This window comes from Perissodus microlepis, chromosome 6 (assembly GCF_051167445.1).
Source record: "Perissodus microlepis isolate ML-2025 ecotype Zambia chromosome 6, ASM5116744v1, whole genome shotgun sequence".
NCBI lineage: Eukaryota > Metazoa > Chordata > Actinopteri > Cichliformes > Cichlidae > Perissodus > Perissodus microlepis.
Window position 1 is genome coordinate 41,237,479 of NC_140466.1, and position 21,531 is coordinate 41,259,009.

The 21,531-nt window shown below is 42.4% G+C and overlaps 1 protein-coding gene across 2 annotated transcripts; it reads right to left on the minus strand.

The window, feature by feature from the left end:
* Positions 1-641: 641 nt before the first annotated feature.
* LOC146386267 (large neutral amino acids transporter small subunit 3-like) lies at positions 642-20,996 on the minus strand. Of its 2 annotated transcripts, XM_084932364.1 has the most exons (16): positions 20,856-20,996; positions 18,781-18,939; positions 18,364-18,547; positions 18,105-18,160; positions 17,838-17,914; positions 11,162-11,254; positions 10,654-10,787; positions 9,516-9,658; positions 8,605-8,751; positions 7,983-8,018; positions 5,176-5,308; positions 4,815-4,944; positions 4,659-4,732; positions 3,606-3,729; positions 3,272-3,511; positions 645-1,201 (listed from the first exon to the last, which is right to left on the minus strand). In XM_084932364.1, exons 2-15 carry the CDS (start codon positions 18,932-18,934, stop codon positions 3,290-3,292), a joined length of 1,707 nt encoding a protein of 568 aa, XP_084788490.1. In that variant the 5' UTR covers positions 18,935-18,939; positions 20,856-20,996; the 3' UTR covers positions 645-1,201; positions 3,272-3,289. The 2 variants fall into 2 exon arrangements, with proteins under 2 accessions (XP_084788489.1, XP_084788490.1); XM_084932363.1 differs by having other exon boundaries at positions 642-3,511.
* Positions 20,997-21,531: the final 535 nt, after the last annotated feature.

Below are 21,531 nucleotides of genomic sequence, written 5' to 3' on the forward strand. Positions count from 1 at the left end.
TGTCAAAAATCCTATTTTCATAATATAAATATCATTAAATAACTTTAGAAAAACTTCCATTTGACTCTTTACATTTAATGTTATAAAAATATAAATCTTATTTTTTTAATTAATCTTAAAATGTTAGTCTGCAAAATGTGCAGCAATTGAATTTATTTATTCTCTTTATCTGATAGTTTGTGGGGCCCAGGTAGGCTGTATAACTGCATCTCTACCAGTTTCTCTGCACTCCAGCCTCTTCTGTGCCATGTGAAGGGATTTTCCTTAATGCAGGAGAAATTATCTCCACAAAAAGGAGCAGGTTCGGCCATCGCAGAGTGGAACAAATTCTCTTCTTAAATAAAAATGAAAAAGGGCTACCTTAAATGCATCATGTTTTTAATTTGCAAGTTCATAAGCATTTCCCCTTTCCAGTTCACAATCAATTCTACCCCCAGGTCACAAATATGTATAGGAAAATGTCCCTAATATAATATTATTTATAAATACACCCGTCCAGCGATTAATTGCACAAGTACAAGGAGGCGGGACCTAACAGCAGTAACATACTCCATAATGTGTTGTACATTATTATATGTATATTATATGTAGCGTGGTATTTTTCAATTATTGTATTTACCAACATCAAGAAGTCACAAGCAAAGAAAGACCAAACCATGGTGCATGTTTAAACAAGGAAAGTTTACTGGTCAAAATTATGTATTAAAGAAATAAACAACATTTTTTTCACCCCCAAAAATACATGTTTAAAGCAACACAGCGGTGGCCCAATATCAGACAGAACTCCACTGTAGAGTGGGCAGTCATAATGAAGCAGTTGGTTTTATTTTGTGGATTCAAGCTGCTCTTCATATATTTGGCCACCAGATGTCACCAGAGAGGACTGTGTTGAAAAGCTTCGAGTAATGAACCGTTTTTCAATACAAGCTTCAGAAAGGTTCATTTGGCCATCACTAGTGGTTTGATCCCAGTCTGCCTGCCAAATATCCTTGGGCAAGACACCATTTACCATCATCAGTTCAATTTCTGTAACAAAATTTCCCAAATATGGGGGTAAATAAAGAAAAAAGCCTTACATTGTTATCATCTTCTGAATCCTTCATTTGAGAATGAAGCTGCTTTGTTAGCCTAAGACAGGGGTGGGCAGCTCCAGGCCTCGAGTGTCCTGCAGCTTTTAGATATCACCCCGGGGTCAACACACCTGAATCAAATGATTAGTTCATTATCATTAGTTCACATTCATTTGTACGCCTCTGGACAACTTCAAGACATGTTGAGGAGGTCATTTAGCAATTTGAATCTGCTGTGTTGGATCAAGCACAGGTCTAAAACCTGCAGGACACCAGCCTGAGGCCTGGAGGTGCCTACCCCTGGCCTAAGAGACCAGAGAGAGAGACTCTGTGGGTTTGCCTGAGCTGGAGACAAAGAATCATCTGAGTACCTTAACTTTGCTTTATTATCGAACAATCACTGTAAATAAACGCGCTGAGCTTAACCTCCCACATCTTGAGTCCTCAGATCTCCTTAGTTATGACCAGTGTTGGTCAAGTTACTTGAAAAAAGTAATCAGTAACTAATTACCGATTACTTCCCAAAAAAAGTGATCCCGTTACTTTACTGATTACTTATTTTCAAAAGTAATTAATTACTTAGTTACTTAGTTACTTTTTAAAAACACGATTTACAACCTGAATAGGTGATAAAGTGATAGATCTGTCAGCCCAATTCTACTTTTTCTGCATAATCCATCATACAAAATGTAATCAAATGGAAAAGTCTCTTTTTAAAACTTGTTTTATTAGTTTTAACCTTTTAACTTTATGCATCAAGCAAAGATTTAATTATATGCAACATTCTCTGACTGGAAGAAATTTGTTTAACATTTAAACCTATTTTCTGCACATTCCAGCACATAAAATATTTTTTTTGTGTGTTTACACTCAGTCTTTCAAATAGATGCAAGTAAAACACAGCAGAAAATAAATAACATCAAAGACTAGCGGTCCTGTTGCTCTATTTTCTCGACCCATAACCTCAAATGTCTGTATTTTAAATATAACTAAAGCCCAGAGTGCAGACATTTATGTCTTCAAAATTAATTTCTCTGGAATTTAATTAGACCCTGTTCTTTGCAGTGGTACTGACTTCCTCCAAACCTCCTAGCCTTAGGGGACAATGAAATGTGCATGCTCATGCTAAACCTGGCTAATGTTTCAAATAATGAGCTCAGCAAATGCACAAGTAATCTCTGTAAGCCAAAAGCTTCGACTGCAGGATGCTCTAAACACTTTTTTTCTACAGTTTTTTCTACTCTCAAACCTGTATGATGTCACAGAGAGGGCAGGTCCCTAATATGGTCATCACAAGCACACACGTTTGGCTGTGAGCATGAAAGCACCACCCACCTGTGTTTACAAGGTTATCTTTCATGGGTACAGGTACTCACTGCAATGATGCAATGACATTTCTTGTGCGTAAGTTCAGCAGTCTGTTCAGCGAGTCAGCAGCCACACACACAAAGACACCATCATGCATGCAAGTGCTGCAGTGAATTCAAGCTCACGCAAGGAACTGTTGTTGAAACTAAATTCTGCTCACTCAAATCAACCCGACTAAAGGTTTGTAGGGCGGGACCTCAGAGGAACAGGCGCCCTAATGTGATTGGTCAAGAGCTCTGAAACAGTTTACTGTGTCAAACCACGTTACACAGTGGCAGGAGCAGAAGTTTATAATTCTGAAAATAAAGTTTGTGAACTATCAACAGTTCTTTTTCCATATTACCATTAACATAAATTATTTTCTCAAGATCGTAACAATATTGTCCATAATTGTCCTCAGTTACCAGGAAATAAGTGACTTTAAACCCACTTTAAATAACTAGAATATTTAAACAAACCAAACAAGCTCATAACTTCTGTAATAAGCATATCATATCTGCACGCTTGCTTGAATTTCTACACTTGCATTGCTTTGTAAGCACAAGCCCACAGACCACTGTCACAGTTTAAACTACAGCTGGAAATGTTCTCATAAAACTGCTGCATGTGGTGAACAGGATGAAAGGATACAGGATGTTTCCCACATATTTCCAGGGTCATATGGGGATTGAAGCTCTTCTGAACAAGCCGTTCATCACAGCCAACTCTTATTCTCACTCACGGAGCAATGCAGGATGTTATTTTTTAAAATATATGTTTTCTTTGGTTTGTGTGTGTTGTCCTTTTCATAATCAAGTTTGATTTATATCCTCAAAAATGAGCAAACTACTTACTAAGTTATTCATTTCATCTTAAACACCATTTGGTATGAGTTCATTAGCTGCATCCCCATTGGCTAGGGTCTTAGCAGTTCCACCGAATGACTGGGTTAGAGCAACATTTTCAGTCTTCGATTGGCCGGCAGCTGTCCTATCGTGTTCTGCCTTTGCCCTGATCAGGTTTCTCCGGTGATAGAACAGGTAACCTGGCAACAGGAAGCCAGCAAGGGAGAAGATGAGAAGGCCCAGATTGATCTGTGGTAAGGAGACAGTGTCGGTACATGTTTCAAACCAAAGCTCTTCTAAAACTCGTTGTTGAAAAACTCCTCTCGGTGTGCACGTGTCCTACCCAGTAAGGATTTCCACTGAGGGGTCCCACCATCAATATGAACAGTGGTTGTTGAAGCAGGGCAAACGCAGCACTGATCATTGACTGCATACCTGTCAGTGTCCCGAAGTGGTTGGCTGGATATCTAGAAAGAGAGGTAGACGAGCTTTTTTTTCTCGTTCATTTGTATTCATTCATTCTTAAATTACTGCTAAAGTACACCGAACCCAACCCAAGGGACTCTCATGTATTAATGTATTACAGACAGAGCTCAGAGCTCATGAACTCTGGCTGACTCTGGCCCTTTTCACAATCATACGGTCATGTATTTATCCATTTTTTTAAACTGCTTTTAAAATTTGGGGTCTCTTTCTTCTCTAAGCTTCAACTTAAGGATGTTCCAGCTGACTAACGGATTTGCTTCTCCATAGTGGTCTGATGTCTGTCTGTGTTAACGGGAACGTGAAGCTCAGTGATGTCGTAGCTAACTTCTGCGTGCTTCTTACGGAAAGGGTTAGTTAATATCACAATCCTCCCGGGTTGTGGCTTTTGTTATTTTGTTTTTTTTCTCTCTTTTTGTTTTTTTCTGTTTTTTTTCTCTTCCCGTTGCTTGTTTGGTTAATAATAAGAGAGGAAAACAATGTTCCAACATGAGAAGTTCTGTTGAAAAAACTGCTTTTGAGTTTCAGGGTTGGGGGATGGCTACAGCCCATCTCAGCCATAAACCCTGGAAGGTTTTGGCATTTTAAGTATGTTTTGATGGAAAAACATTTGTCTTTTACTTAAGTAAAGAATCCAAATACTTGTCACAGCACTCGGCGATGCAGTTTAACAATATAAAACAAAGTTCAGCTGCCTGTGTGGTCATTTTCCACGTACAGTTGTACCGTCTGTACGAGGGCACAGGGCCCCATGTTAGGGCTGAAAATCAATATTTTTATATTTCAAATCGAAAACTCTGATTTCCTTGCCCATGCCTTCCTTACAGGGTTTCTAACTGTAAGCAAAATCTCTCACATTACATATGTTAATATATAAATACTGTAGCTCTGTAAAAGCCCTGTTGTTACCCACACAGCAGCATAGAGACCTCCACAGCAGGAGTGAACAAATCCTCTTACTATGGTATGCAGAATGAATGACACCATCTATCAGAGAAGCAAAGTCAGATGTTAAAAGTGATACTCGGATGTGTCAGTGAGGACTTCTGAAGCTCAGTATTTTGCTAACCTGTAAGGGCAAGTTGTCTATCAGGGATGTGATGCCAAAGGTGACCAACAGGAGGTTGGTGAAGATGAAAGCTCTCATGGCATTAGTGAGTTTCTGGATCTTCCTGTTTCTCTTTGAGGCATTCAGTTGGCTGAGAAGGACAAAGTTCAAGTGTCAAAAGAGGCTCATGGCTACACAAAACGTTCGAATGTGGTGAAATCAAGATGCAGAGGTACACTGTGATGTTAGTGACACCACCAGGCTTCTCCTCTTTTATATCGCAATCCAAGTTCAAATTAGAGTTAACATTAAACCCATCCTATGTACTAAACACCAGCCTTTGGGTCTGTCTGTAGTATCTTATCCTGAACACTTTTCATACCAATTGTCTGTTTGTGTGTTTGGACTTTCCTCTTCACAGTCCTTCATCCTCCAGTCCATGATGTAGCCAATCAACGGACAGGTCAGTAGACACAGCAGCTGCATCGTACCGAAGATAGATGAGTAGAATCCAACTGGAGAGGACATTTATAGAGAGGGGGAGTCAATAAAAAGTGATTTACATGGGTAATATCATTTGCCCCATGGCTAGACGCAACTTACGTTAACATTAAATCTTTGGCACAAGCCATATCCCTGAGCTGTATTACTTTTCTTTACCACTAGTACTACAGCTTTTATTCCAGTCTAACAAACGTTGTGGGCCAATAGGATGTTATCCTGTAATATCTTTAAATGTTGCAGACTCTTTCATTGACTGGACAGCGCCTGGAGCTGGAATTTTTCAGTGCTCTCGACATAGACAGGTAACCGGCATGTCAGCTTCCCACATGTCCGATTACCAGTGATGGGAATAACGGCGTTACTTTTTTCAGTAACGAGTAATCTAATTACTATTCCTATCGTTACAACGCCGTTACCGTTACTAACAAGAAAATGCGGTCGCGTTACTATTTTTCAACAAACAGACGGTTGAAGCTGTCTGTAGTTTACAGCATCTTATATCAGTTGCACAGAAGTAGCTGTAAGTAATCTGGACGCTGCAGCTTTAAGCAGCTGCGCGCTCCCGCTGACATCAATCACTTTCTGCCTGACGATCACTTTTTGGCACAACACCTGGAGCTCAGGGGGCAAAACAATGGCATGAGTGCTGCTGTTTGACTGAGGAAGAATAAAGTAGTCGTGGTAAGCCAATCACATGACCACTTCAAGATGACAAAGCAACAAGGTGCCAGTTTATAAATTGTGTTGATAGGCCACGTAAAACCAGAGTCATGATAAACAATATATACACGTGTTTTTTCCTCAATAGTTTCATGTTTACTGTCTGAGGACAGCGCAGCGAGACCTCTCTGCTAATGAGCAAAAAATAAAAATCAAACCAAAATCAGCCGTTCGTGTTGGTGGAAAAATGCACCATGTCCACCAATCAGAACAATGATATGGCAACATGACATTTGGTTGCTTAGGAAGAGAGGGAAGATTTAGGAGTGACGGCGAGAGAGAGAGAGAGAGAGAGCGAGTTTTGAGATGTGAGAGATTTGTGACGTTTAGCGTGTTTGGAGTGTGTAGTTAATGTGTTGTCTTGTGTAGTTAGTGTGTAGTGTTGTGGATAGTTTGGTGTTGTGTGTCAGAACAATGAGGCGACTGCTGTCTCCAGGTAGAAACAGGAGTGACACACCTGCTGCTGTCAGACCTGCAGGTATCAGGCTGTGATGTTCTCCTTTATAGTGGACAGAAATATTTGGAGTGGCACAAATAATTTGTGTGGCATCTTATTTAATGCAGAACAGCTGATGGTCCTGTAAATAGTTTGAAATGGTTAAAAAAAAAAGGGTAAAAGGTAAATGGCTGCAAATAACTTTAAAAAACTGACAATTTATATTTGCATTTAAAGTTATGAAATATGATGCAATAAACATGTTTGTGGTTGTTACAGTAAAAAATATAACTTTCTACTCGGATTTTGTGTTTTTTGTCTGATTTTAGATCAATTGTGTTAATACAGAATGTCAAAATGAAAACATAACTGTAAATTCAGACACGTGAGGTTGTGCTGAAAAGAATGACACCAAACAAGGCAAAGTAACTAGTGAAGGTGAAATGTAGAGGAAACATCAGAAGTAGTTACAACGTGGACATGCAATAATGCCACATGCTAACACTGGGAGGGAAGACACAGCTCACCAAAGTAAACTGCAGGTGGACTACCACAAAAAGTTTGAACACGGCCATTTTAAAGAAGCTAAGAAAGACAAACTGGCTAAAACCAACTGTCATGGTCCAGGTGAGTGCGGGGTTTTTCCACTCTGCTGGGCTCCACCTTCAGGCGGAGACTCCAATCAGCCTTCACAGCTCAATGCAATCAAGTCACCAGCATTTGAGACCAGCACTCACAACAGACCTTTGCCAGATCTTCAGCTAACTCGCGTTAGTCGTGGCCGCCTTATCTTTTGCATTTCTACTCACAGTGTTTTCTCTCTGTCATAGTACCCGCCGGGCTGTCACACTTCACAAGCAGGAAAAATACGCATCTCTGTTTGGACGCTGGTTTTCTGCTATCAGGTTGCACTCCCTTCATCGTGGCCTTTCACCTACCTGCCCCCTGCCAGGGCCGTTGCTCCAAGTATATTCTGGACTCTCTCTTGACCACTCCTCACCCAGACCCCCTCGACACCCTCCTTGCCTGACGCCTGCCCCTGCAACACGTAAGCCATAACCATCATAGTTTAATCACCGGCTGTGATTCACTAGACTGCCACTGACTGCCTGTCTCTTCTCATTATAGTGACTCAGTGTACCTCCACCCAGGCCGCTGCCCCTTTTCCCTCCCCAGGATCCATACTTAAACTCTTGCATCTAGTCATAGCACAAGAACAAGAGCTCAGAGCCGATCAAAGCAGGTATTGGCCTTTTACAAAACAGTTGGAATTTTGAATTGGCCAAGAAAATTGCATTTGGTTGATCTCTAGAAAATGAATCACGAAGTTCCCATGAAATCTGAGTAACTCACTGTTCAAGGTGCTTTCTTGAAGTCGTTTGAAATTGTAAGTCTAACATGTTCCTTCCACAGAGCAAAAACAATCTGAATCTTAAGTCAGGACCCAAACAGGTCTTGGTCCTGGGTCGAGTCTCAGTGGACAGCAGTCATGTGTGTGCACCATTAGAACTGAGTGTTTTGGTTTATACCTTGTTTTTCCACCTCCTCCTGTAGCTCCTCAGAGGCTGAAAGAGACAGCAGCAGGTCAGGGATTACCAGAGATGGGTTAACAATAATTATTCTCATTAGCAGCACACTCACTTTGGCCCTATAAACAAGTGACAAATAAAAGAAAAAACGCTGAAACCATGTTCCCTTTGATTTGATGATTTGGCTCCAATGTGCACCTTACAAGGAAGCTCATTGCAGATTTGAGTAATTACCTTTATCCTACAGTGAAACTATGGTAAAGTAGTCTTTTCCAGATTGCCTGCATTCATGTGGTGAGAGGGTTTACTAAATGGTTTGATGAGAATAAAAATGATGTGAATTCTGTGCCATAACCGTAACTTTCACCCAGCAGAACACTAAACACTTGATATAGAGTTTTTTTTAAAACCACATAAGGAATACCAAAACTGTTCTGGCTGCTTGTGTTTAGAAACATCCATTCGCTTCCGCGGGTCGCGGGGGGCACTGGAGCCTATCCCAGCTGTCATGGGGCGAGAGGCGGGGTACACCCTGGACAGGTCGCCAGTCTGTCGCAGGGCTAATGAAATAAACCATGGAGCATTTAGATTTAAAAAATAGAAAATGGACCATTATTCTTACGGTTGGGGTCGCCGTGGGTGACTAGGAACTCCATCATCTTATTCATAGCACCCATGAAGAAGATGAGCCTCAGCTGTGTCATCGCCATGGTGATAAGACTCCACAGGAATATGGGAGAACACACAGAATTACAGAGCGGCACAGAAGCTGAAGAAGGAGACAAAGAGAGAAAATGTATGAATGTACATTTAGCCTTTGGTTCAGCAGATACAGACCTCAGAGCTGTGCAGGTTCCAGCCAAAGTTTACCAAAACTCTTTCAGTTCACTGAGAGTTCAGGTCCATCGCAGATTCTCGCACAGTTCATTTTGCTGTTCATGGTAGTTTACAGTGCACAAAAGTCTTTAAAGACTAGAAAACCTAGGGGTGGCTGTAGCTCAGATAGCAGAGCAGGTCAGCCACTAATCAGAAGGTCGGTGGTTCGATCCCAGGCTGCCTCCTGGCTGCATGCCAAATATCCTTGGGCACGATACTAACCCCATGTTTGCCTACGGGTGGTGGTCAGAGGGCCCGGTGGCGCCAGTGTCCGGCAGGTGTGGCTGCAGTGTGCCTTGCCATCACCAGTGTGTGAATGTCTGAATGTAGTGTAAAGTGCTTTGGGGTCCTTAGGGACTAAGTAAAGCACTATACAAATGCAGGCCATTTTCCCAACACTGTCAGTACAGCACTTTCATCACTGCAGATGCTGGACCACTGGTCGACTCTCCCCTCGTGAACAAGACCCTGACGGTGTTTTTCTGGACTTAAATCAATTTATTCTGGACTCGGGGCAACACTTAACCGTCATCAAAGGCAAGGGAGCCATTGATGACCGCTCGGAAGATGGGAGCTTGATTTTTTTGAGAATAAAATCACTGAGAGTGTCGGCAGCAAGCTCAACTTAAACTAAAGCCAAAATAACAAAACAAATACCTTGGGCTGTGCTGTGGGGGTCTGTGTGCTCAGGTACTGTCTGTCTGGATCCCATTGTGTCTTCCATTGCAGTCATGTGGGTGATATTCCTGTCCCCGGTCACGCTGTCCTCTGTCACAACCCCACTTATCTTCACCCTTTTACTGTTAAGAGGAAAAAAACACACAGAATGTAATGGGAAGAGTCATAATGTGCAGTTCCCACTATCTCAAAGATGCTTTAAGTTGAAGACTTTTGGAAATACTCATAAAAAGTGCCCGAAATCACAGCTGACGTTACTGAATCTGTAAAAATCAGAACACATGGGAAAGGTTCATCATGAAGCCTCGTGACAGCTGACTTTTTCAATTTGACATGAGTGGGTAACATGAAGTCACAACATGAGGAGCAATTCCCTCGTCAATATCTATATTAGTCTGAAGGCAGTGATTTATAGCCTCCTCTCTAGCATTGGAGCAGATAGAAAGCCTAACCGACTGCAATGACTCTGTGTCCTCTGAGCAGTCTGTGCACAGCTGTCCTAGGTGTTGTTGTCACTCTTCTGTTCTCTGTGTTTTGTTCATGTCTCTTTCCATTGTGAGCTTTAGTCGACTCTCAGCGCTCTCAGTTCTGCATCCTGCAGTCAGTTTTTGTGTCTTCCCTGGAGAAATCTCTCAGGGAGAATGGAATCACCCCAAACTGGTACCTCTGTGGGAATCCAGGGAGCATCCACGCTCACCACTTCATGCATAATGGACCTTCCATGTGTATGGACATGTGCAGGTATATATGCATGTATATGTATACATATGTATATTTAGTGTGTATATTTATGTCTTCCATATTTCCAACCATATCCATAATCACATACTGTGTATGCTACCATCGTATACAGTGTATTATCTTACTTTTTTCATTGATTGTACTTATTTGTATTTTTGTATTTCCTTCTGATATCTGTACCTGAGCTGAGGTGACGCAAAATTGCCCCGTTGTGGGATCAATAAAGTGTTATCTTATCTTATAGTTCAGATATGATCACTACGCTCTGTAGGAGTGATCATACTGATCACAACTGTCTCATCATGAGACTTTTGTTCTACTTTTAAACGACTGACACAGTTTCCAGTGTTAATTCGTCTATTCTGTTAAAACTGACGTGTATCTGATGTCTTCCGGTGCAGCGAAAGATTCAGTGGGCCAGTTCAGGAAGCAGTTTAGGATCACAGTGCAGGCCATTCCAGTCCAGACCCACATGATGACCCGGAAAGAGACGCCAAGGTCATAAATCACCTGGAGAGGAGGAGGAAGAGTAGGACAGAGAAGCATGAGGGAAGAGATTTAAAGGTTGAGGTGAATAAAGGAAAGGTAAAACGTGTGCATGATGCTGCAAACTTGACCTTTAGTTACTGTTAATGTGAAATCTCACGGCAGTATCCTCCCTTTTATTTCCGCCCAGTGTTGTCTCTTGTTTATTCTCCTTCCTGTTTCCTGTCCACTGTCCTCTCTGTCATCAGCTTTTTGGTCCTTCTGCCCCCTTTGCTTTCTTTCGTGTTCCCTACAGTTTACAACCCTTCTACTACAGTTTAACAAGCAATATCTTTTAGCTTTCAGCCAAGAAAGATTTTCCACCTTTCAACGAGGTGTGTGAGTGTGTGTGTCTGTACCTTGACACCGGGGAAGGTGACAGCTGAAGAAGCATAGGAGCCAATCATCAGGGAGAGGATGGTTGATCGAATGTTCCCAAACATGTTCGGCAGCTAGATGAGAGAGAGAAACGATCGTTCTGTCACACGGAGCAAATCTGAGTTTCTGTCCAAGGACAAAAGCTTCAGAGCTTTCAACATTTTCTCTACAGTTGTACATTTTAATAAGTAACCAGCAGGTGGCGCTCTTAAAAGCTTTGTACAAACACAGGGGAAAAAAGTCGTGCCGTGTGTGTATGTGTGTGTGTCTATGGGTTCTTACTATACTGGTGGGGACCAAAATCCAGGTCCCCACGGGGCTGAAGGCATTTTTCACACTCAAAATGTGGTTTTAGTGTCAGGGTTACAGTTAGGTTACGGTAAGCATTGTGTGTCCCCACGAGGAGAGCAAACCAGACGTGTGTGTGTGTGTGTGTGTGTGCGCGTGTGGGTCACTCTAAGTATAGACACACGTGGAACAGAATGTGGCTCAGTTACACTACAGGCTGTAATACTCAGTTGAAACTTGCATCAGTTTCATATATTTGGAGGATTACTTAATTGGATTTAATACATCATTTGTCTTAATTTATTCAAACATTACTTATGTAGCCAAGCGGCTACACTGTAACTCTATAGTTAAATCCATTCATTAAGTGTTGCTTCAACAAATAAATTAGTGTAAGGGTCAGAGAGTGGAGGGATACATGAAATGGAAATGTGAAAATATTTTTTCTCTACAGGAAGATCTTCAGTTGGTGGTTTGGGTGTAAACTGTACAGCTCTATAAGACAGAGCCACTGTGACAGCATGAACTGGACTGTAATATGGTTTCAGTTGTCGTTTTGAAGCATTGGAAAGCTGGTGTCAAATCCACACAGCAGTTCATAATTTTAGTCATGACTGCATTTACTCAGAGTTCACTCTATCTATAACTCTGAGCTTTGGGGTGAGTTTGGATCCAGCCAAACGCTGATCCTTTTGCTTTTCTACTGACTAACATCATCTTATTTTAACAAACTGCACAGTGCATGTCAGGAGAGACTTTGAATATGTCATTAATCAACACGTCCTGTGTTAAGTTACTACAGCGCCTTCCAAATTATTATGCAAATGATATTTTTCTCTGTTTTTCCTAAATAGTCGATTCAAATGACAGTCGGCATAATTTTTGAGTCATCAACCATTAGAGTATAATTCAAATGTTACTGAACAAAACTCCCAATGAAAACAGTGTTTTTCAAAAGTAAAAAACTTAAAATGCTTTGTTCCAAATTATTACGCACACAGAGTTTCAAAAGTTTTATAGGTTGTAGAGAATTGAAAATGGTCATTTGTTGAATTTGCAGCATTAGTAGATCAATTTCACTGACATCAAAAGTTATTTCAATCAAAAACATCCTAACAGGTCAAGTTACACATTAACACAGGACCCCTTATTTGATAGCAGTTTTACAATTCTTGCATCCATGGAACTTGTTTTTGGAAAGTTTCTGCTTGAATGTCTTTGCAGGATGTCAGAATAGCCTCTCAGAGCTGCTGTTTGGATGTGAACGGCCTCCCACCCTCATATTCTTTTACTTGAGGATGCTCCAAAGGTTCTCAGTAGGATTGAGGTCAGGGAAGAATGGGTTCCTCTCCTTTCATGCCGATAGCAGCCAAAGATGCAGAGGTGTTCCTCGTAGCATGAGATGGTGCATTGTCTTGCACGAAGATGGTTGTGTTGCAGAAGGCACAGTTCTTCTTTTTGTACCAGGAAGAAAGTGGTCAGTCAGAAACTCCTTTAGGGACCCTAAAAGGGCCGACCAGCTCTCTCCCCGTGATTCCGGCTCAAAACATGACTCCACCACCTCCTTGCTGACGACGCAGCCTTATTGGGACATGGTGGCCATCCACCAACCATCCACCTCTGCATCCATCTGGACCATCCAGGGTTGCGCTGCACTCATCAGTGACCAGGACTGTTTGAAAATTAGTCTTCATGTGGTTCTGGGCCCACTGCAGCCGTTTCTGCTTGTGAGCATTGGTTAGGGGTGGCCGAATAGAAGGTTTATGCACAGCTGCCAGTCTCTGGAGGATCCTACAGCTTGACGTTCGCAGGGCTCCAGAGGCACCAGCAGCTTGAAATATCTGTTTGCAGCTTTGTAATGGCCTTTTAGCAGCTGCTCTCTGGCAGAAACCTTCATCATTGTGCCTCTATCTGCACGAACCCATGTGTGCTCTGACTCAGCCACAAATCTCTTAACATTATGGTGATCACACTTAAATTTTCGTGAAATATCTGAGGTTTTCATTACGTGTCCAAGGCGGTCAACTATTTCACGCTTTTCAGCAGAGATCATTTTTCTTTCCCATATTGCTTGAAAATGGTGGCCTGCTTAATAATGTGGAATATCCTCCTTTAGTAGTTTTTCCTTTAATTGGGCTCACCTGGCAAACAAATGATCACAGGTGTCCGAGATTGATTTCAGTGATACAAAGAGTCCTGAGACACAATCCCATCGATGAGTTTAATCGAAAAACAACTTATTTAATCTTTATAACACTTAAACACAATTTGCATAATAATTTGGAACGTGGTGTATATTAACTATGACAGTATGAAGAAGAGGCGTCTCTGTTTTATCTCAAAGGCTCTGCTCATGTCATTTCCTGTGGATCAGCGCTGTCCTGCTCTGATCATTACACTTGCACTGTTATAGCAGCAGTGGTCATAAGCAGCTGCTGTGTGTGTGTTACATATTTGTATCACAGATATGAATAACACACCTTCATTTCTCACACACCTTCATTCGAAGAACAACAGAAGCTGCACTTGTGTGGTACCTGGTGTTCACAGAACATCACTACTGGAGGTGTTTCTGAGCCCACTCCCTGATTTAACGACACCATCGTGCCTGTTCTTAACGCACACACACCCATCAGTTCCAGGTTCGATGGTTGTGCTCGGAGGTTTCTCCACATTCTCAGAATCCTTTGCTCTTACGTACAGTTTACGATGACACAGTCTTCACAGTTTCACACTGACGGACATTATTCTGAAATATCTGAACAGTTTCTAGATGCAGGGTTATTTATTTATTTTTCACTTCTGTTACTGACCTGTGGTCAGTTAACCTGACGAGTCACTGTTCTGTTTTGAATATGTTCACATGCTAATGAGACAAATAAGAGGAAATTGTATTTCTATTGTTATACATCAGAAAATTGTGAAGCTTTTATTTTGACATCCGGATAGACAGGAAAGCCTTTATTTTGACATGTGCATAGACAGGAACAGTGGGGAAAGCATGGCTACACCTTTGAAATCTTTTGAGTTGAATCCAAAATAATCCTTCCGAAAGCGAAAGTAAGTTCAGTCAGTTCTTTGTATATTAGACAATTAGTAATAGGGTGTTTTGAGACATTATTTTGTACCTTCCTTGAAGTGCAGTAGTTATAGGTCGTAGCTTCTGAGCTAATGATACAAGTGTACACTTGCCCACTACCTGCTTATTGTTCTTTGTATTAATATCAGATTGTATATCTACAGGATGCTTATCTTGTAGTCTCCTATGTTAGTGGCTAAATATACTTACCTGCTGATTATATGACAATCCATTAAGAGTTTAGTTTTATGTGTTTCTAGTTTCACTCCAGTTCAATGATGTCAGTTCAACACTATGTTCAAAGTCATTAAAGGAGCAAGTACGCTCACCTTCCTGGCTCTTGAGTTTGGCTGGCTGTTCACGCTCAGGGAGTTCAACACATAGAGAGAAGAGTACAGTCACTGTGTCTTCCTCTAACTGTTTCTTTTTAGTATCGTTTACCTTTTTGGCCTTTTGTTGCTCCCATTAATCAAAACAAGCCATTATTTTAAATCAAATGATACAATGTCTCAGTTTAAATATTTAAAATCATTTTTATGTTATACTGTGGAAACAAAATATGGCTTTGTCAGAGTTACAAACCATTGAGTTCTGTTTTTATCTACGTTGCGTCTTAACTTCTTCTTTTTGAATTGGGGTTGTAACTATGGTGTCACAAGTGTTCACGCTGAAGGTGTCATGAGAAACACTCTTTGTTTACATAAATTAAATTAAATGAAACCGATAATATCGGAGAATTCAGCTATAGCATGCAACAGGCCGTCAGTTTCATTGTTTGTACATTGCCCTCATTTGCCCCAGTGTAAATATCACTGGGTTTTATTTGTCTGTCTACAGCCTCAGGTTCAGCTGAAGTCATGCCTTCCCAGAGTAATGTTTCCATGTTGTAGGTTTGCCTCCACCCTTGGCTCTCCATTCTTATCAGCCCTCCCCTCTTTTGCATCGCTGTGTTGCTTCTGTGCACACACAGCTTATAAAACATAAGCGTGAAGTTCCAACCACAAATATCACAACACCATCTTCAGGTCAGTTCCACAGAATGACACCAATGGGTCTTTTTGTGTTAATTCATTGCAAATTAACATGAACCACAAGCCCGTAGCTACATAAATCCGATAACTAGACAAGAATGTTAATATTGATGCATATGTATATGTATATACAGTATATGTATGGTATGGTATACATATCTATCTATAAAATGAAAATGCAAAAAAAGTCATTGTTGTTTCACAGTAACATGCTGCAGCCACTCTGGATCGTGGCCGGCTGGTTTCTTAAATTTCTACTGAATATTCTGTTTTACATAAACTAGCACACACTTGGTTTCATGTCTGATTTATTCCTTTTCTATTCTGGCTGAGCACTCAAAGTGTTTTACTGCAAGCCACCCAACACGTTACTTCACGTCTTCTGGTGCGGTTTCTAACTGTTTCTAACTCGCTCACATCATCACTGGATTTATGGACAGGACACTTTGACATGTGGATGCTGGAAGAGCTGGGAACCAGTTATTATACGGCAGCTTTATCAAAGCTAAACAAGTGTCACTGACTATATATATCAGGTACTTATGTAAGAGCCCCCCCCCCCCACACACACACACCATTGTGTCTCAATAACTTCAGCCAGCATTACACTTGGAACATTCACTTAGACACTGTTTTTAACCCTAAGATATCGGCTTGTTGCCCCACCTGACCTGAACCTTTAACAAACAATACACTCACTACACACACCCACTCAGGCTCATGTTATTTTAGGTCTGCAGGAGAGAGACCAACGGAGTGAGGGGCTGACAGGGGCGTGGGAGGGTGTGTTGACCAGCCAGCTTTGTGATTGGTTGAAGGACTACTGCTGAATTTAGAACAAGTTTTTGAAAACACACACACACACCTCTCTAAGTATGTTCTGCATCTGACTGTGTGGACAGGTGGTTGGAGTTTGGACCTGGGGCAGATGGAAAAGTAGGGATATGGGGCAGTCGGATGCCCAGCAGTGTATATATTGCATCATACTGCTGTGAAGTCGCAGGTTCAAGAGAACTTTGTTCCATGTGCAAGTCTCTGCTTCCCATCACTGCTGAGTGAACTTGTTATAACTGACTTTAACTCGATTGACCACTCGTGATAAATGTTTCTGGTGCCTCCATTCCGGCTGCAAAAAACTGAATATGCCATTTACCATAGACTTCTGCAGTCGCAGCTATCGCCATCTGGTGGTTGCAAGATAGAATGCAGATGTAAGGAACTTCATCAACATAAACACAAAGCCTTATGTTTGTGTTCCAAATCTGTGAAATCAGCAGCTGTGCGTTCATACTCATCTCTCTCTTTACCACACAGACCAGTACAGCGACTGCATCACTCTTTGTACAGTATGTCCACTCACTCCTCACTTGTGAACAACACTGAGAGGTACGTGACACAAACTAAAAGTCAAGTTAGTTCCCCCAAAAGGTCGTGTTTGGTTGTCACTGATGGTAACTTACTCATCCCCAGAGGTTTAAAATGCCAGAAAAGGCAGTGTGAGTGTGTCTGTGTGTGTGTGTGTGTCTGTGTGTGTGAGAGAGTGTGTGTGTGTGAGTGTCTGTGTGTGAGTGTCTGTGTGTGAGTGTGTCTGTGTGTGTGTCTGTGTGTGTGAGAGAGTGTGTGTGTGTGAGTGTGTGTATCTGTGTGTGAGTGTGTCTGTGTGTGAGTCTGTGTGTGAGTGTGTGTCTGTGTGTGTGTCTGTGTGTGTGAGAGAGTGTGTGTGTGTGAGTGTGTGTATCTGTGTGTGAGTGTGTCTGTGTGTGAGTCTGTGTGTGAGTGTGTGTCTGTGTGTATCTGTGTGTGAGTGTGTCTGTGTGTGAGTGTGTGTGTGTATCTGTGTGTGTGAGTGTGTGTCTGTGAGTGTGTGTCTGTATGTGTGTGAGTGTGTGTGTCTGTGTGAGTGTGTGTCTGTCTTGTGTGAGTGTGTGTGAGTGTGTGTCTGTGTGTGTGAGTGTGAGTGTGTGTCTGTCTTGTGTGAGTGTGTGTGAGTGTGTGTCTGTGTGTGTGAGTGTGAGTGTGTGTCTGTGTGTGTGTGTCTGTATGTGTGTGAGTGTGTGTCTGTGTGTGTGAGTGTGTGTGAGTGTGTGTCTGTGTGTGTGTGTCTGTATGTGTGTGAGTGTGTGTCTGTGTGAGTGAGTGTGTGTGAGTGTGTGTCTGTGTGTGTGTGTCTGTATGTGTGTGAGTGTGTGTCTGTGTGTGTGAGTGTGAGTGTGTGTCTGTGTGTGTGTGTGTGTGTGTGTGTGTGAGTGGAAATCGTACTGTGAGTGAAGTGAAGGTCAGGCAGATTCCTCCAAAACCATTCAAGGACACAGCCAAGAAGATGAGGCCCGACAGGACTGATGGACCAAACGAGAAAAACCAAGTGTCACTTCCTGTCTACTTTCCCTGACCAGAGGTGGACTTTGTAAACATGTGGCAGTGTCATATCATAATGAAGAGGGAGGGTGACATACTAAAACTACAAATATGTCTCTGCTAGAATTTGCCTTTGCATCCGAGCATGCGTGTGCTGATGTGTTTCCTCACCTTCAGGGTCATACGCAGCAGCAGCTATTATGGCACAGGAGGCTGCGAAACATGAACTGAAATACATAAAGACACAGAAGTCTGAGTACCTCACATTTCACTCTGTTTGACACTAAATCAGGCATCCCCGCCAAGCTGCTCAGCCCAACAGTTAAACTCACGTGTGGAGCGTGATGATGCAATCGGCCCTCAAACCTTTTCACTCAGAACATGAACTAAAGTTTAAAGTATCTTTGATTGGTTCATTTAGCTGTCATACCTGCCAATGAGTCTCAGTGGTCGTGGCCCATATTTGTCCATCAAGATCCCCAGGGGTAATGTGGCTGCGCTCAAGAGGAAGGATCCGATGGTGAAGCCGAGATTCAGTATCTCCTCTTGTTCCACACAACTCTTCCAATCGTTGCTCTGCATGAAAGTCACATTCGTGTCCGCAGTCTCGTTTCCTGGGACGGGTCATAGAAGAAGCAAATCAGGATGACCAAATAAAGACCCCGAGAAACTGCTTCAGCTACCGAAAGCACCTTGTGCCACAATATCCTCATTTCTAGGAAGGTTAAATACTGCAAGGCTAAAGTGAAAGAGGGGCTCCGGGATCCTGCGCGAGCCTGCTTGTGGATGATTCCTGCAGTGCATTGTTTCTTTTAATGAAACAGACGTCATTTTACAGCGGTCTTACCAGGGCAAAGGTGAGAATAGAAGCCTTCCTTCTTCAGCATGATGAGCAGCGAGGCCCAGCCCAGCAGCACAGCAGAGAACAGCAGGTTCTCTATGATGGCTGTGATGGCCATCCACCACCTCCTCCTGTATGCCTGTGACAAGCTGGGAGCCATGACGGCTGGAGATACAGGGAAGACGTGAGTGTGTGTTTTCCTGTCTCTCCTGCACAGTGTCCCCAAACACAGCACTGGACTTTTTCAGATCACTGCTTAAATCAACTTCTCTGGCCAAACAAGTCATTAACCCAGAGTCTATATGTAATAGATTACAAGTGGGCAAGTTATTTACTTGGAGGTCTTTGTTTGTTTTACGTTTCTTTGTCAGTGTCAGACACAACGCAGGAACACATCGGTTACATATACATGAACCTAAACTTGTGGAGTTCTTGAATGGACTTGATTCATGCAAAGCTATAAGAGTAGCTTTGCATGAATTACAGCTGAACGTGAGACACCCAGCATGACTTGGCGCGACATCGCCCTTTGTTTGGTGAAGACTTGTCGTGTAACCTTTTTAAACCGTGAGGAATCTTGATTATGAGTCAGTCACTAGTTACAAGTCGTCCCGCCTTAAAGGGTACAGTTTTTTTTATCATCCATCTGGACTCCTGTGCACCATCGTCAGTGTGGAAACAATAAACTCTTTTCACACTGCAGAGCTGCAGTTTGTGCTCTTCATCAGCCAATGAAACACAGGACAGCACTAGCTTAAATATAGGTCACGTGACCACCACCAGTGACTGCATTTAATTACTCTTACTTCCTTTTGTCTTTTTTTTCCTCATGTCAAGGCAATGTGTATTACTTGTAGCTTTCTCAGCTGTTTGTGCTTCATAAGATGTTGTTTTCATTGGTTATTCCTGCTGTTGGTCATGGTCCTGTGACCTGTGACAGGTGATGAAGAGCACGTGGGCCTGAAACATCAAGCACTAAACAAACTGGGAGTTCTGCAGTGTGCGAGCTGTTGGTTGTGGTCAGTTCCACGCGGTAGTGAGGACGTGCGAGGATGCTTTCCTGTTTGAGGGTCACTATATTTATGTTATTATTTTAAAAAAGCAGGTGGAGCTTCACCTTAGAGCTGTCACAAAAGGAATTATTGAGGGGGTAGGAAGGAGGAGGAGTTTGACCTCATATGACCCACAGTAGGAGTGTCGGGTGTCATCACGTTAGAGGGCATTACACTGACTTTAACTTCATAGAGACTGACCCTGGGACTAACGTTAACCCTGACAACAGTGCAAGTAATGATGTAGGTCTGTCCATGTGTCAAGATCTGCAAATAAGAGATCAGATCAGCCTTAGATGTTTATGAAGTCACAGTGTGGGCATGTCCCTGATGTGGTCATATTAGCACACTGCTGTTCAAACCTTATGTTTTTGAGGGGCAGCCAATCAGAAGAAAGGGGTCCTTAAAAGAGACGAAGGGCTAAAACAGCATTTTTCAGACAGATGATGACCTGCAGAGCTACTTTAATGTGCAAGAATTAGACTGCGTGACTGGAAAAGAGCAAAAATAAGCTAACCAGATGTGACGTGGCAGAACGGTGGTGCGTTGTTTGAATTGTTTCCTCACATGAAGAAGATTCCTGGCTCGAAGCCTGTCTGCGTGGGGTTTGCATAGTCCCAGTGTGCCTGAGAAGTACTCTAGCTTGTACACTGGTTAGCGTGGTACTTAAAGGACCTTGAGTGGTCAGTAAGACGAGCCCAGCATTAAATAACTGCCATGCTTTTGGAAATGAATAAGTAACTTGGTGCTGTGTCCACTGTGGTCTCCACTCGATGTGATGTTTCTGATCACTATCAGAGGTGTTTCTTTTAATGCTGTTAGCCTGCTTTCATGTTTCAAAGACCTTTCTGATTGGCCAACAAAAATCTCTTTACTGTCAGCAGTTTTAAAATGAGGACACAGAGAGGACACGTGGGAACGACTGAACAATATTAATAGTTAAAAACAAAGACGTGGTCCACATTCATCAAGCACAACCTCCACTGCACGTGGCAGCGTGAGGTGAAAACACACCTTAGAATGACTTACTTTACAAGCTGCTCTCCACCTGAAGTTGATCTGTTTCACACTTCTGCTCTGCTCCTCCTCTTCCCAACAGGAGAACGTTCAAACTCTCACGATGTTCGTCCCACTGTGGCGGCAGTATGTGGTGGCACATGTGTGAGCTCACATGGACTCTTTCTCTCTCTATAAATGGAGCTCAAGTCTCACCCACCCTCCTCCCTGACCTTAACACAGCACACACTTTTGGGCTTGCTCGGTCAGCTCGGCCATGATTTGTGGTTTGATCTGAATGAAAGCAGATAAAGTCTGCTGTCTATCAGCTGATGCATTTTTACACTTTCAGTGAAATTCTTACTCATTAAAAACGATCAGGGGTTCAGATTTGACAGTTTCACTCTGATTTCAGTACAGGGCGTACTGGCAGCTTACTCACTGGACCCACCTTGTGGTGAACTATAACACTGTTGAAATCTGACACCTGTGAGGGAACCACAGACAGAAGTCGTCAACCAAGATTGATGTGAGGCGTTTGCATTTATCACACCTTCATCATATGTATTCAGTAGCACTACAGTGCCCACATGTTTCCTGCTCCAAGTCAGGTGGCTTTATTGTCATTGCAGCCATGTGCAGAGGTACAGTACACAGTGAAAGGAGACAACGTTCCTCCAAGACTGTGGTGCTACGACAGACAAACACA